General features: G+C 41.7%; 1 protein-coding gene across 1 annotated transcript in view; it reads left to right on the top strand.

Annotated features, from left to right (window-relative positions):
* Nucleotides 1-15,515, top strand: part of CADM2 (cell adhesion molecule 2) — a 382,977-nt gene that overhangs the window by 257,479 nt on the left and 109,983 nt on the right. The window contains 1 exon segment of the mRNA XM_033146823.1: nt 5,178-5,315. Coding sequence (XP_033002714.1) covers nt 5,178-5,315 — 138 coding nt within the window.

Here is a 15,515-nt window from a genome sequence, read left to right as displayed (position 1 = left end):
TGCTCCCTTTCTACTTTAATGGAAGTGCATATTTCCACAGGGATGGTCAGCTTCTTTAACTTCTAAATATTCCGCCTTTTTTAACACTTAAGAAAAGCTATAAAGCAAAAGACTTGGGAAGTGACCCAGAAAATAGTTGAGGCATCAAGATTCAATAATAATAATCTATGAATGTTTGTGTCCACACACACACCACACACACACCTCTATATGCCTAATACGTTATAAAAATTTGGCACGCTAGTCCAGCAAGGCTATTCTGCCTATGATATAAGATGTCTGTCAATGAACTACCCTTTTGGATGCAACACTATGTGCTTGAAAGCAAGCTGTGTGTGTGTTAATCCTGCACTGCATGTATACCATTGGACTGATGGCATCTATGGAGAATGAGGATGATAATTGCAGGTACCTCCCCACCTCCAATATACTAGCACTGTCAGACTTGCCAGTGCTGACCATCTGCTCAGGGACAGGGGGAGAACTTTGCATATAGCAATTTATATATAGGCTGCTGTTGTGCATGGGGGTCTCTGGATCTAGTAGTTGCCCCCTGAGTTTGACGTGTTCTTCTTACCTTTTCTTTCTCGTCCATTTTTCAGTTTTTTCTCTGCTTTTGACTCTTTGTATATAGTAAGGTGAGAGTTGAATTTAATAAGGCTGATGTAAAATGTTCTGTGTGCCAGTAATATTAAACTTAATCCAGCCAGGGAATTGCTTTAGTGCCTAGGATATGAAATATGTGCCTCTGTTAGTTCCACTGAGACTATTTTACCTGTTTGACGTTAAAGGGGAGGGGGAACCAACTCAGAACAGAGTATTCCAGAATAAAGACAAACACAGGTCAGTTTTCAATCTAAAGAAGCATATTTTAAGATGATGATGATAATAATAATAATAATAATAAAACAGGTGGCTGTTTAAACTCAGTGTGTAATATACCCCCACTATCTTTTTGGTTCTAGGGAAAGCAATGTTAAAAAGGCATTTGTCAAGCTGTACTTTCTCTCTCTCTCTTTTGTAATGTAAGGGCAATTATCAAATCAGTTTAAAAAATATATTTTCCTGTAATACGTTCATGCCATCTTTTCAATAAGATAGGAAATTTCGGTATATATCAGTTCCCTTTTCTGTCTTTTGAATTATTAGATTTTAATGTTAGGGGTATTATTAAGGATAACATATCACACATCTTGGAGAGAATTAATGCATTGAAAAAACTCTGCTGTTTCTTTCATGTGTTGACTACTGCTCAGGCATAATCAGCTACCTATGAATTTAGATAGAAGTTTTGTTTTTGTTTTTTGTTTTTTAAAAAAGCTGAATGATAAAGTGAGGTGCATTGTAAATTATATCTGACTTCTGTCCAGTGATAAAGTCAATGAATTACATAAACAGCATTCTTAAAATAGTGTTGCCCTTATCACTGTGTGTGATAAGAATGGATAAAAAAGGCAATGCAAGGATATATTCCTCATCCTAACACTTCTTAGCTAATTTGTGAAGCAATACCATTGATATATTTGCACAGAAATAATTCTCATTCTGTTCAGTGAGGCCAATTTCCCCTTCCATTTACGTGGTCATTTGGTGGGATGTGTTTCATGCTTGTATTTTTTTTTTCTGTGGTGTAAGGCTGCACTGGACTGTGTGTTGCTTCGGCATCTGCAGTCTGGGTTAATTTTAGACACAGAGGGCCAAGTGATAGCGAAGGTGTTATTTGGCTGCAAAGTCTGGCCTCTCTGCCCAGTGTGCACTGTGTGACTTCTTGTGCCTTATAACTTACCTTACCTTACCCTCTGCTGCTCTGTGGTCTCCCCTGTCATTATTTGTGCATCTTGTTTTTGTTTTTCTATTTCTCACCATGACTGTCCTCCTTTTTGCTGTAACCTATTTTTGCTTATCACGTCACTTACTTTTTCTAGTCTTCTGTGTTTACCACGTAAACTCCTTTACATCCCTGTCTGTCTCCTGGTGCCATTGATCTGTCATCATTCATCTTCTGCATTAGCTATTTTTAACAAACAATGGGCTTGCAACACTGTGGTAGGGTCTGCTAGAAGGAAATAACTCAGCACAACGACTAGCAGAATCTCTCCTTTAGTTGAAGAACCATTGAATTTAAGAGTCCAGCATTAATTTCAATACACTGCATAATACCTAGTCTGCTCTGTATTTGAAATAAGGAACTGATGTGCAATAGCATGGTATGGTTCAGAATGCTTACCTGGGGAGCTGATAAAACATAATTCACAATAGTAAGACATGACTGTGGTTTGAACAAATAACTGATGATCAATGGTCTAACAGAATATCTAGCTGAGACAGTTTGGGGGATGTATGATGAATTCTATAACAGGAAAATAACTGGTTGTTGCTTTCAGTAGAGATAGATGAGCGATACTAACAACTGGATATCTATGAAAGTTTATCTGCACCTAAGATGCTAGTGTTCTGGAATGTAGAAATACTGGTAACCACTTTTTGTGGGGAGTGTATCAAAACATCCACTTATTTGGAGAAGATATTCACAAGAATTTTTCAGCACCTCTGGAAGAAAAGTATAGATCAGGACTGTCTTGTGCACTCTAAATCTCTCCACCTTGCCATTTCCTTCTACTCTGTTATTTTCTTTGTTAGTTATCTGTATTACTTCATTGTCTCCTTATCTCAACTGATGGCACCACATTATGAACAGAGATGCTGGAGGATTTCGGTTTCTGAGAATTCTAGTACAAGCTGACTTGATCCACATCTCTAGGACTAAACTGCAAATCAGAATATAGCTGTCTATTTTTCTAAAAATGCATATTAATGGAGAAGGGAGATGAAACATCTATAAGTTAGACAGACCAGAAATAGATTGGTCTATCCCAGATTTTAAGTCACTAGCAACCTCCAGTGTGGTGGTGTGGTTAAGAGTGGTAGTCTCGTAATCTGGGGAACCAGGTTCGCGTCTCCGCTCCTCCACATGCAGCTGCTGGGTGACCTTGGGCTAGTCACACTTCTTTGAAGTCTCTCAGCCCCGCTCACCTCACAGAGTGTTTGTTGTGGGGGAGGAAGGGAAAGGAGAATGTTAGCCACTTTGAGACTCCTTCGGGTAGTGATAAAGCGGGATATCAAATCCAAACTCCTCCTCCTCCTCCTCCTCCTCCTCCTCCTCCTCCTCCTCCTCCTCCTCTTCTTCTTCTTCTTCTTCTTCTTCTTCTTCCCCAGCATTGCTTGGGACTTCTAAGAAAGACAAGCAATCAGTGCAATTTTGAAATCAGTCATTAAAATCAGTATGGCTCCCACAGGTTCAGTCCACTATCTTGAGTCAAAATGACATTCAACCACAGCTAACCATAGAAAAATCCCTGCTCCTTGATTTCAGGAACCATCATGCAAAATTTGGTTACAATATACAGTGGTACTTCGGGTTAAGAACTTAATTCTTTCTGGTGGTCCGTTCTTAAACTGAAACTGTTCTTAACCTGAAGCACCACTTTAGCTAATGGGGCCTCCCGCTGCCACTGCGCCGCCAGAGCACGATTTCTGTTCTTATCCTGAAGCAAAATTCTTAACCTGAAGCGTTATTTCTGGGTTAGTAGAGTATGTAACCTGAAGCATATGTAACCTGAGGTACCACTGTATTAAGAGGCACCCAAATGCATAGTGAATAAACAAACCAGCATTCTAAAATACATAGTTACTATTGATCAATGGTAAACCATCTACTGCTATGTCTGCTTCTTCATGTTCTATCCCTGTTTTCTCCTCTTCCCCATCTCGGTACCCCCTAATAAAATTATTGTGCTTTGGGGCAGAGCATAGGAATTATTTGTAATAATTTGTAGTGGAGTGAGGAAAGAGGCGAAAAAGCAAGAAATGTGGAGTTAGGACAATAACATACAATCCAGAGACAAGCCACACTGGCAAAGAGCTAATAGAAAGGCTCCGTAGATATAAGCTCTAGTTGCTGACAAAGCAATGAAAATGGAAAGTGCTGGGCTCAGCTTGACATGCTCTCGCCTGCCCTGAGCCCACACCTCATCACCTTGCAGATACACAGGCTTCTGAACCTGTTGGTGCATCCAGATTTGCTTCAATTGCTTGGCTGTCTTTCCACAGTGCACAAAAGTCTCTGAGCTCCAGCTGCACACTGAGTCCAATTTCACGGTCTGCATGGAAATTCACTGTTTCTATGTAGTCCATGAAATCATAATTTATACAAGATATAAATTATGATCGTATGGTTTGATCAAAACCACACTATGATCTACAGAAATAATATCAGTGAATTTTAACTTCTTATTAACTAATTAGACTGGAATAAGTATAACTTTTGTATGGCCTCTTTTCTTTCTGTTTTGCTAGCTCAAATCATACTGCAAAGCTTTCAATAATTAGTTTAGTTCATACTATAGGTAAAGGAACCTCTGACCGTTAGGTCCAGTCGTGGATGACTCTGGGGTTGCGGCGCTCATCTTGCTTTACTGGCTGAGGGAGCCGGCGTACAGCTTCCAGGTCATGTGGCCACTATGACTAAGCTGCTTTCTGGCGAACCAGAGCAATGCACAGAAATGCCATTTACCTTCCCGCCGGAGCGGTACCTATTTATCTACTTGCACTTTGATGTGCTTTCAAACTGCTAGGTTGGCAGGAGCAGGGACCGAGTGACGGGAGCTCACCCCGTTGCGGGGATTCGAACCGCCTACCTTCTGACTGGCAAGCCCTAGGCTCTGTGGTTTAACCCACAGAGCCACCCGCGTTCATACTATAGATCTTTTTAAATGCCAGCTTCAATTTTCTGAAAGTTTATTTTCAATTAACATATTTCACACACACCCCAACCTCATATTTTATGTTCTTGGCTTTTACTTCTCAACATGATATGCTTAAAATCAGGAATCCATTGGTTCAAAACTGAAAAAGGAAGTCTGGAAAATTGTTCTAAGATTCAGAATGCTTGCTTAGTTGGGGAGAAATTTATGCAACTCTTATGTTGGATATGTAGTGCCTTGAATTTAAAAAATGGTAGATTAGTGTCACTAAACTTGATATTGCTGAAATAAATGTCTGTACCAGTAGAAATTGTACTAATCAGTAATGCCATTTTATCTTTCTGCACTGTTGAAAGCATTTAAAACAACTCGTATGGTATCAACATTATGAATCTTTTTTGTGCTTTTTGCTAGGTGTTCCAGAGATTCCTCAAATTAGTGGATTTATTTCACCGGTTATGGAAGGTGACAGGATGGAGCTTACATGCAAAACTTCTGGTAGCAAGCCAGCTGCAGATATCAGATGGTTCAAGAATGACAAAGAGGTGAAAGGTATTGTTCAGAATTGCATATTTTATTTATAAGAAACAATTGTTAATTAAACATGCAAAGAAGTGGATTTGATTTGCAAAACTGTTACTGTTCCATTCCTGGTAGATAATCAAAGAGTAATCAAATGAATTTTCTAAGCAAATGCTAAGCATTTCTCATGCTGCTACGAGTGGGTAACCCAATTCATAAAATTGTAGAGACAGAAGGCATCTCAAAGTTCATCTAGTTCATTCCTGCAGAGGAAGAAACCTGCTACTGCACTACCTCTGATGGGTGACCATCTAGTCTTTGCTGAAAACTCTCTGATGAAGACAAGTTAACCACCTTCTGATTCCTTTGCTGGTGAGGAGAGCCAAGGCTCTATGTATCCCTGTCATCTTTCCCACACCAGCCTAGGATTTGCAGCACAATTTTCCTACAGTAATTCCAAACACAGAGACATACAGTGATGAAAATAATGCATGTACCTTACAGCCAACATTCACACATGCCAAGTACACAGACTGGATAGAAATGTGTCTCTCCTTCACGCCATATATATCTCTGTATTTTCTCCTCCACCACCACACTTTTATCTCCTTGGCCTATGTAGCTGCTTCTTTGCTCTGGCTGGGTGGAGCAAGCACTACATCCCTTTTCACTTCTTCCTGGCAGATTAAATCACATATCTTCCCATTAGAATTAGCTGGTGCCCATTGGGGTTGGTGGAGTGCAGGATAGGGCAACTGTCAAATGGTAGGGAGAACCAGCTCCTTTTTTTATCCCCATCCTCCTGCCTTGTAAAGGTAAAAAAAAATACAGAATGTAATAGAATTATTAAGCAGATATTCAGTAGCTTTCTCAAGTACGGACAAGCCACAAAATTTTTGAACCTGCACCAGGCATAGAAATGACTAGTCATTAACTCTGCCACTACAGCAAACTTTAAAAGTCAATTCCACCAAAAGCAGAATGGTGACGCTCGGAGTCCATTAACTTGCCCAAGAAGCAGAGCCTATGCAGGGTATCAAAGCAGTTCACAAAAACCCTTTCACAGAGGGCAAAGTGGTGAGGCTAAGAGTTCAAATCCAATCCATACCTCTTTTACATACACATGTATCCCTTCATACTCTGTAACCTCGCTCTAGCTGCCTAGGGAGTGGAGAAAAATCTGAAGGTAGGAAAGGAGAAAGACTTGAAGTAAGCAGGAAAGGGAAGGAGGGAGAAAAGGGAGAGAGACAAAAAAAGAGAGACGAAAGTAACAAAAGAAAGAAAAATGGGCATGGGAGACGATAAGGAAAATGGCTGCTACTTTATCACACTTTCTACACACTGAAAAATCACAAAGCAATACCTTCTGCTACCTCTTGCCTATTCTCTGGTTGTTTTCTGTTCCCAGTGCACACTGGATCACATTGTCTGCTGTCTGGGCACTTAGTAAGTGAGTCAGTGTCTGTGAGCATTCTTCATTAAAAAAACTACAAAAGAAATTCATAAAAGCAATAAAATGGGAAAAGCAAAACAGCATTCATGCAGCGGCAAATTTAGCAGACAAAAACTTCTTTATCAGTTCATTAGAATGGCATTAAAACACCTCAGCATGGTAGACCAAAAACAAAGAAAACCCCCTAACAGTAAAAAAAAATAAAAATAAAAATAAAAATGTCTTCATTAAATGAAGGTCAAGATGGTCAAACGAAGCTCTGGAATCAGGCAGTTCCATAGTCTGGACATCGTCACAGAAAAGCCCATTTCCCACATACCAACCAACCAAACACATATTCATCATAGTAGTGATGCAGGAAATGCATTTAAATTAAAGGCAAAGCTTATTGTGTGTCTTCTCGCACATAAAGGCCATTTCACAGTTAGCATTTTCAGAAAGCAGACCTCACTGCTGTACTTTTTGTGCTTATTTGTTAAAGCAAAAGCAAACACCTGGAAAACTAACATGGAAAGAAGATGCCACGAGTATACATAGGCTTCAGAAGAAAGGTTGGATGAGATTTATCATGGCTCTGCTATTGATGTATCTGCCTTGAGAGCTTATCAAATTGTTAGCATTCCTGAATGAGAGTTCAAAACTACAATATCAGGATTAGATAATTGGGTATATAATAATATATAATGCATTGCCTGTTAGAAGAGTGCTGATATTTTAACAGACACCATGGGCAGATATTATTAATCATTTCAATATTGCTTCCACTAATTCAAAAACTGCCGGGGTATTTGGAAGAGTCTCATCTTGCTCTTTCGTTGCAAGATTCTGATACCATTGTAACCCTACAAATGGCAAAAATTTTAACCTCAGTAGTGACACTCAAGAGATGCAATGGATTGTTATACACAACTTGAAATTTTTAATTTCCATTATAATTTATTTAATTTGTATATCTTTTAACCTATTCTGTTGCCAGTAATTGTAAATCAGAATGTACGTGTTTTCTCTGTTCTTGTTTGTTATGTCTATGGGCTTAAAGCCTAATTAAAATAAACTAACTATATACATTACATTCCCAATATATTAACCTATTGAAGGATATGAATAAGTGATTGAGGCACATGTTGCAAGACAAAATATGTTGAATACTCAGCATTTTTTCAAACTACAGTTTAAAATGGTTACACTGTTAACACTTCTTCTGAGAAGCAACAACCATATAAAGTGTTTTTAATGCAATCTTGATTTTCTCCCTGCTCTGCAATTTCTTTCTCTTTGTGTCTGCTGCCAGAAACACAAGTGATCATGTTACATTGCTGCTATAATTTTTAACACCTCTTTTGCAATAATGTCTCAATCTAGCTCTTTCCTTAAAATATTCCATTAGAATCTGTGAGTGTCAAAATTGTATGGCGTTAGTTGGCCGCGAAGCTTCTCCAAGCAACATTGCAGCAGTAATCAGCTAAACCATTAATCTTTATTTAATATCCACCAACTCTGAGTAATGTATAATACAACAAATACTAGCATATTTAGAAAAAAGAGAGAGAGAGAAAAAGACTATGGCTGCTGCTCAAGAAAATTTCCTCATTCTCCCCACCCCTGTAACATTTCCTGCCATGCAATTTCTAAATCAAAATCAGAAGATAGTAATGGAGAGAGAAATATTAATCTTGTCAGAATTAAAATGTATCTGGATTCCCATGGCCAAAATAGGCATACAGAAAATACGCATTATCCTGCATCAAAGCTGGGGGACGTTCCAAGCAATTCTTGCCATTCTTAGTTAATAAACCAGGTTGAACTGAACATTAGCTTTCACACCATAGTTCATACAAGGGTGGAGATGTAAGTAATTTCCCTGATTCTAGCTGTTGGGTGAAAAATCACATATTCCCAGCTGCAGATAAGTGTTCTGAATATAATCATAGATCAGAGGGAAGGGGAGTGAGTTATGCCTTTACTGTTTCAGGCATTGCACGCTTAAGCCTGTTGCAAAGATGTGGAAGGATTTGCAATATCCTGGCACCCTGGGGATTAGTAAGTCAGTTAGTACTTTGAACAAACAACTAAATATGACGTCCAGAAAGCTGGCCAGCATTTTGAATTAGAAAGTTTGGTAAGAAATACCCTGGCCTAGCTCAGTGGAAAGAGATCTAATTTTTAAGGCAAGAAAGCAAACCTCAAAACTGCTTGCTCCCTCTTGTAGCAGAAACAATACTTAGTTGAGCTTTTTTCAAATGAGCAACAATAATGCTAGGCTCTGAATTGGCATGCTAACAAACATGAGAACAATTCAGACAATTCTACTTTATCAACGTCTAGGTAAAGGTAATGGGACCCCTGACCATTGGGTCCAGTCATGTCCAACTCTGGGGTTGCGGCGCTCATCTCGCATTACTGGCCAAGGGAGCCGGCGTACAGCTTCTGGGTCATGTGGCCAGCATGACAAAGCCGCTTCTGGCGAACCAGAGCAGCACACAGAAATGCTGTTTACCTTCCTGTCAGAGCGGTACCTATTTATCTACTTGCACTTTTGACGTGCTTTCGAACTGCTAGGTGGGCAGGAGCTGGGACCGAGCAACAGGAGCTCACCCCATTGTGGGGATTTGAACCACCGACCCTCTGATCAGCAAGCCCTAGGCTTTGTGGTTTAATCCACAGTGCCACCCGTGTCCCACCTATCAACATCTACTTAACTGCTAAAAATTTCAGGGGAGTTTTGCACACACAAGAAAACAATCACTTTAGAAGGAAGAATAGCAATTTTCAATGAACTCTTTCTCTTAGACCTCCCACTGCCTTCATACAAATGTAGGCTCATTTGAAAACATCTAGCTGCTAGCTCATTAAGATAACTTACACAGGACACTCGATTCTATTTTTACTACTGTCTAATTCTTTAAAATAGCTGGTCACTTCATGCTGGGAACCCTGACAGTGCAGTTCTATACAGGTTAGTTCAACAGGGCTTACTTCCAGATAAATGGCTATATAATTAGCAGTCTGATATGTTTGTTTACTTCAGACTTGTGTTTCACATTTCTAGATACTGTTTAATTTGGATAAGTAAAAACTTTCCTTCTTCTCTGCTATTACACCCCTGTAATCTGGTCAGACAGGATAGTTTATCACTCATGAAGTATCAGCAACCAGAAAGTGCCACAATGTTGATATTGAGCTAAATGATGTCTACACATTCTCTAGTCCACTCAATAAGGGCAGAGAGAATTTGGCTCTGCAACCAAAATTTTACTGTTCTGCTGGGGCCTGTTTGTAGTAAAAATGATTTACAAGAGGGCATAATCTCAATTCTCAAATCGTAGGAAACCAGATATATCACTATGACACTAATTTATTGATGCCACCAGCGTCTCTTCATGCAAATATGGCTAAATAATGCCCATCTCATTCCTAATATGTCCAGCCCCTACACATTAGAGACCATCACAAATTTCTCTTTCAGTGTAGGGATGGATACGCCATCTCTCGGTATGCGTTACTTTCACAATGGCTTCCCTTCCCTTCCATTTTGAATTTGCATATTGGATATTAATTCAGATTAGACTTTCATTGACCAGTAGTGGATAGCATGGTAATATAATAAGGACCAAATGACATTATTTATTTAAAATACATTTATCTGTCACTATATCATAAAGAATCAAAGTGCTTTATTATATACATGCAGATAAAAAAAATCAAATATATATGAACACCAACTATTCATTATGGAAACGATCTAATCTTATTTGCCAGCAAAGCCTGGTGGTGCAGAAAAGTTTTCTGATTCTCTGTTAGCAGACCATTTCATAGGACTGGGCCAATGACACCAAAGGTTCTATTTTGTGTTGATATCAAGTGAGCTTTGCCAACTCAAGGGACAAGGGATGACATACAGTGGTGTAGCAAGAGAGAGGCATGGGGGCGGGGTGCCCCGGGTTCCAGAGGAGGGGGGTGACACTCCCTGGCCCCTCCCACCACTCCCCGCCGGACGGCCAGGGCAGTCCCACGAGCTGCCATTCGCCCGGTGGCTCCCCTGGTCGCCGCGGGAGCAGCAGCAAGGGGCAGAATGCACTGCGCATAACCAGATGTTCTGGGCATGTGCAGTGCATCTGAGTCATCGCCGCTGCTCCCACAGCAACCGAGTGAACCGCTGAGCGAGCGGCAGATCATGGGGCTGCCCCGTCCATAAAGCAGCATGGACGGGGCAGCCCACAAGCCGCCACCTGCCTGCTCAGCGGGTCGCTGCGGGAGCAGCGGTGCTGGGCAGGATGCACTGCGCATGCCCGGAAATTCCGGGGCATGCGCAGTGCATCCGAGTCAGCGGCACTGCTCCCGCGGCGACCGGGCAACCTGCTGAGCAGGTGGCTGGGCGTGGGACCACCCCGGATGGGGCGGCCCCACGCCCCACTACCCGCTCGCCACAAGAGCAGCGGCGCATGCACAGCCTGTCCCAACATGCGTCATGATGTCACAACGCCCCGCCCCAGGGAGGTGCCTCTGCGTCGCAGCCCAGGGCGGTGTGGAGGCTTCCTCCACAACTGATAACATGGCTGCAGATTTTCTCAATGATTGAGCTGGGATATAAGTGTTTAGGCAAACACTAATTTGGTCCTAAAATTTTTAGGGCTTGAATCTAGCTAAGTAGTAGATGGGCAGCCAAAGCTGGTGTTTTAACTGTGATGTCACATGCTATTGCCATCTACCCAGACCAGTAGGCTGTCCACTGCATTCTGCACCACCTGGCACAAACCAGGCCCAAGGGCAGACCCAATCCAGCTATGAGGATACCAATGCATTGAGTATGGTGGTCAGGCTATCCCTGTCCAGCAACAGCTGTAGCTGGTGAACCAAATAAAGCTGGTAAAAGACAGCCCTAGCCACATAGGAGACTTGAGCTTCAAAGATGTATCTAGGAGTACTTCCAAGCACCGGCACCTTCAGAAGGCATACAGCCCCATCCAGAATCAATAGTTTGCCAATCTTACAGTTTATACCTTGGGATGTGTTACAGACTGTACGTTGGAAAAACATAGATCACATCATGGGGATTTTTTGTTTGTTCATCAGCTCTTCTTTTTTAGAACCTCTATCCTCCTAAAACTGATTGGACTAGGCAGGATGAGATTAATAAATAAAATTTTCCCTTATTCCAAATCCCTTTCAGCTCAGTCACTTGACTTAGCGACCAAGTAAAAGTTATGCTGGCATAAAGGGTTGTGTAAGCCAGAGGTCTCCAAACTAAGGTCCGCGGGCTGGATACGGCCCAAGGGACTCATTTATCTGGCCTGCGGTGACCCCTGCCACCGCCTGCTCTTACCAGCGCTGCGCTGCACAGCTGCCCACTTCTGGGTCGGAGGAGCACCGGAAATAGCTTGTGCGCATGCACAAGCATTATTTCCGGTGAACATCCGGGTTGGAGGAGGCCCGTGCACATGCGCACAAGCTATTTCCGGTGCTCCTCTGACCTGGAAGTGCGTCGAAAATAGCATGTGCGCACGCGTATGGGCGTGTGCTCCCACGCCTGCTGGCCCACCGCGTGATCAGTGCTGGAGACACTGGCCCGAGGCACGGTAAGTTTGCCGACCCCTGGTGTTAGCTAAATTCTATTTTAAAGGCTTGTTTGCCAGGCTCTGGCCAGCTCAGCCAACCGAACAGAATTTGGAATAAGGGTAAATTACACCAGCATAGTTTATCCCAGCATAATTTACAGTGGCTTCCTATAGTTTGAACTGTTCTGCCCTTTAACTTCTGGAAGACAACACTGTCACGTCCTCTTTCGTGGATATTCTGTAGGGATTGCTTTACATCATAAACCGATAACATAAAATGCAATATCATTTACTTTTTTGTCATGACCTTATGTAAAAATTTGCACCTTTTCATTCCATTTCCTTGCATCGTTTCTTATAAGCAGAAAAAAAAGATAATGTGCTGTAAGAAAGGAGTAAGCTAGTAAATGGTGCTTAGAATGGAAAGACTGAGTACACACTGCTGTTGACCACAGACCGTACTTGTTAATTCATTTTAACAGGTTATATGACTTATGCCACAGGAGTTACATCTCTGATACATGTGCTATAATGAGCTAAATATGTGAAAATGGCTTTTTGTTCCTTTGCCATTCCCACCTGTGTTGTAGTAATGCTCACATTTAATTTAGTCACTTATAAGATATTGTAGACTACAGCTCTGTTCCCAGGGTGTTGTCATCTTACAGAACATTAACTCAATAAGTCATTCCTTCTGCTTCCCAGGGATCACTTTCCTCTCAGAATACTACACATTTTCCACCTATGCAGATACCTTGCAGAAGATAGGTTCACAACCTGTACTGTCAATGTACAGTACAGATAGGTCACAGCCAATTTCCCAGCATATTGTTTGATAAGTGGAGTACATTGCAGCTGCCTTTTGCAGTGGGGCTCCCTCTTGGTTTATGATATGCTTGTCACTCAAGAGTTCTACATAATATATTGTTACAGGCTTTTGGTGTGCTAATGCCAATGGCATTGCTGTAACTGCACCTGCAGGGAGAGATTCGCATTCTGCAATTTGTATTGTTTTGCCATAGAACCAAGTATACGTTTGGGCAAGAGAGAGGTAAAAAATAATAATGAATAAAAGCATTTTTCACTCTGATCTTCAGTTTGGTCAGCATAGGCATATTGTAGATTGTTATTAATTGATGAAAACGTGTCCAACGTATCTTCAAATGTAAAACATTTGTGCATCATCACATTTCATGTACCGTATATACCCGAGTATAAGCCGACCCGAATATAAACCGAGGCACCTAATTTTCCTACAGAAACCTGGGAAAGCTTATTGACTCAAGTATAAGCCGGTTCACCTTTGCCGCTGTGGAGGAGGAGGAGGAACGAGCAGCCCGAAAGAAGCCCTTCCTCTTCCTCCTTTGCCAAGTTTGCATTCACACTTCTTAAGGAATAGTTGACTGGGGAGAGCGGGTGGCGGCACGAGCGGAGAGAAAGGGCTTCTTTCTCGTCGCCCCCACCGCCCGCCTCGCTCAGATATAAGCCGAGGGCAACTTTTTCAGCACAAAAAATGTGCCGAAAAACTAGGCTTATACTCAAGTATATACGGTACTTTTTAATTAGTTTCTATTGAAGATTTTCTTGTGTTACGAAACAGACAAATAAGCAGAGAAAAATACAATGGGGGGAAGAGGAGAGAGAGAGAGGGATGTTGTTCTTTCATTCTATTGCCTAGTGTAAGTGCAGGGGTTGTGTCAGCATCACATAAATAGTGTGTGTGTGTGTGTGTGTGGAGAGAGAGAGAGAGAGAGAGAGAGAGAGAGAGAGAAAGTTGTGAGAGGTTAGGCAAACTTTTTCAGCAGGGGGGGCAGTCCATTGTCCCTCAGACCTTGTGGGGGGGTGGACTATAGGGGGGATGAACAAATTCCTATGCCCCACAAATAACCCAGAGGTGCATTTTAAATAAAAGCACACATTCTACTCATGTCAAAACACTCTGATTCCCGGACCATCCACGGGCCGGATTTAGAAGGCAATTGGGCCGGATCCAGCCCCCGGGCCTTAGGTTGCCTACCCATGGGTTAGGGGTTATGTCTCATGCACTTCTGACTTAATTTCAGTGAAATACATGAGGTAGAGTTCCAAGTCCCACACTTAAAACAAGTTTCTAATATACAATACTAAGCATTTGTGCCTAAGTGTGTGCTTGAAGGTGTAGTACAGAATAACAGTTAATGTTTTACTGGTCCCCCAAAATGTGTATAGGCATTTTCAGTTGCTTTTTAGGAAGCTGGGTTAGTTGAAATTCAATAACTGGAAGGTTTACATGATGACAGGTGTTTTCTTTTTCTTGTCTTTTTTTAAAAAGAAGAAGAAGCCAAAAGCATAGTGATATTACTTCCTAAATTCCCAGAGAATTGCCCTGTGGGAATGATGCTACATTAATTGCATGAATGAATTTAAAACACACTTTTTCTTAGGAAACAACAACAACAAAAAAGAACAAAGGAGATCAAGCAGCAGCCATCTGCTGTTGTCTCAGTGAAACCTCCCCCTACCAGCTGCTATTTGCATACTGAATAGGCTACCCATTGGTGTGAATGGGAGAGGTTTTATTAGAGGAGGAAGAGTTAAACTCTATCTGCCCATATCCTGCAATCCTATTGCTACTCTGGCTCCCCTGTTGCTGCCATTTACATTTTTAAAAATGTGCATGCTAACTGAATTCATAAATTTAGCATCACATCTGGTTTGGCCTTAAATGGGACTTATTCTAAGTCAGGGGCCAGCAACCTAAGGCCCATGGGCAGGAAGCGGCCTGTGGAGGTCGTTTGACTGGCCCACAAGCCGCCCCCAAACCGAGGTGCCCGCTCACGTGCTGCGCTAAACTTGCACAGCACAGCATGGGGACTCACTTCTGTGGCGTAAAAAATCGAATCTGTGCAAACGCCAAAAATCGCAGGCACGCGTGTTCCAGCCCATGGAGGGATCTCCGCCGGACCGCTCCAGCCCAGGCAAGATAAACCTTGCTGACCCCTGTTCTAAGTAAACACGCATAGGATTGGTCTATAACCACCATCTCACTCTGCTTTCTGCCATCTCCTCCAAGGTTGACCATTCCCCACATGACTACAGTATGCCATGTACATTGTAAGATTGTTAACATTGACTTTTCAATGAACCCATCTTCCACTAATAGGATATAGCAAAATTTATAAAAATGAAACCACATAGGAGACATGCAATTTAAATAGGAATTTCCTTAAGCTCATTTTAGAG

The sequence above is a fragment of the Lacerta agilis genome, chromosome 4 (assembly GCF_009819535.1).
Source record: "Lacerta agilis isolate rLacAgi1 chromosome 4, rLacAgi1.pri, whole genome shotgun sequence".
Taxonomy (NCBI): Eukaryota; Metazoa; Chordata; class Lepidosauria; order Squamata; family Lacertidae; genus Lacerta; species Lacerta agilis.
Note: the sequence above shows the minus strand (reverse complement) of the source record. Positions and strands in the feature narration are given on the sequence as shown.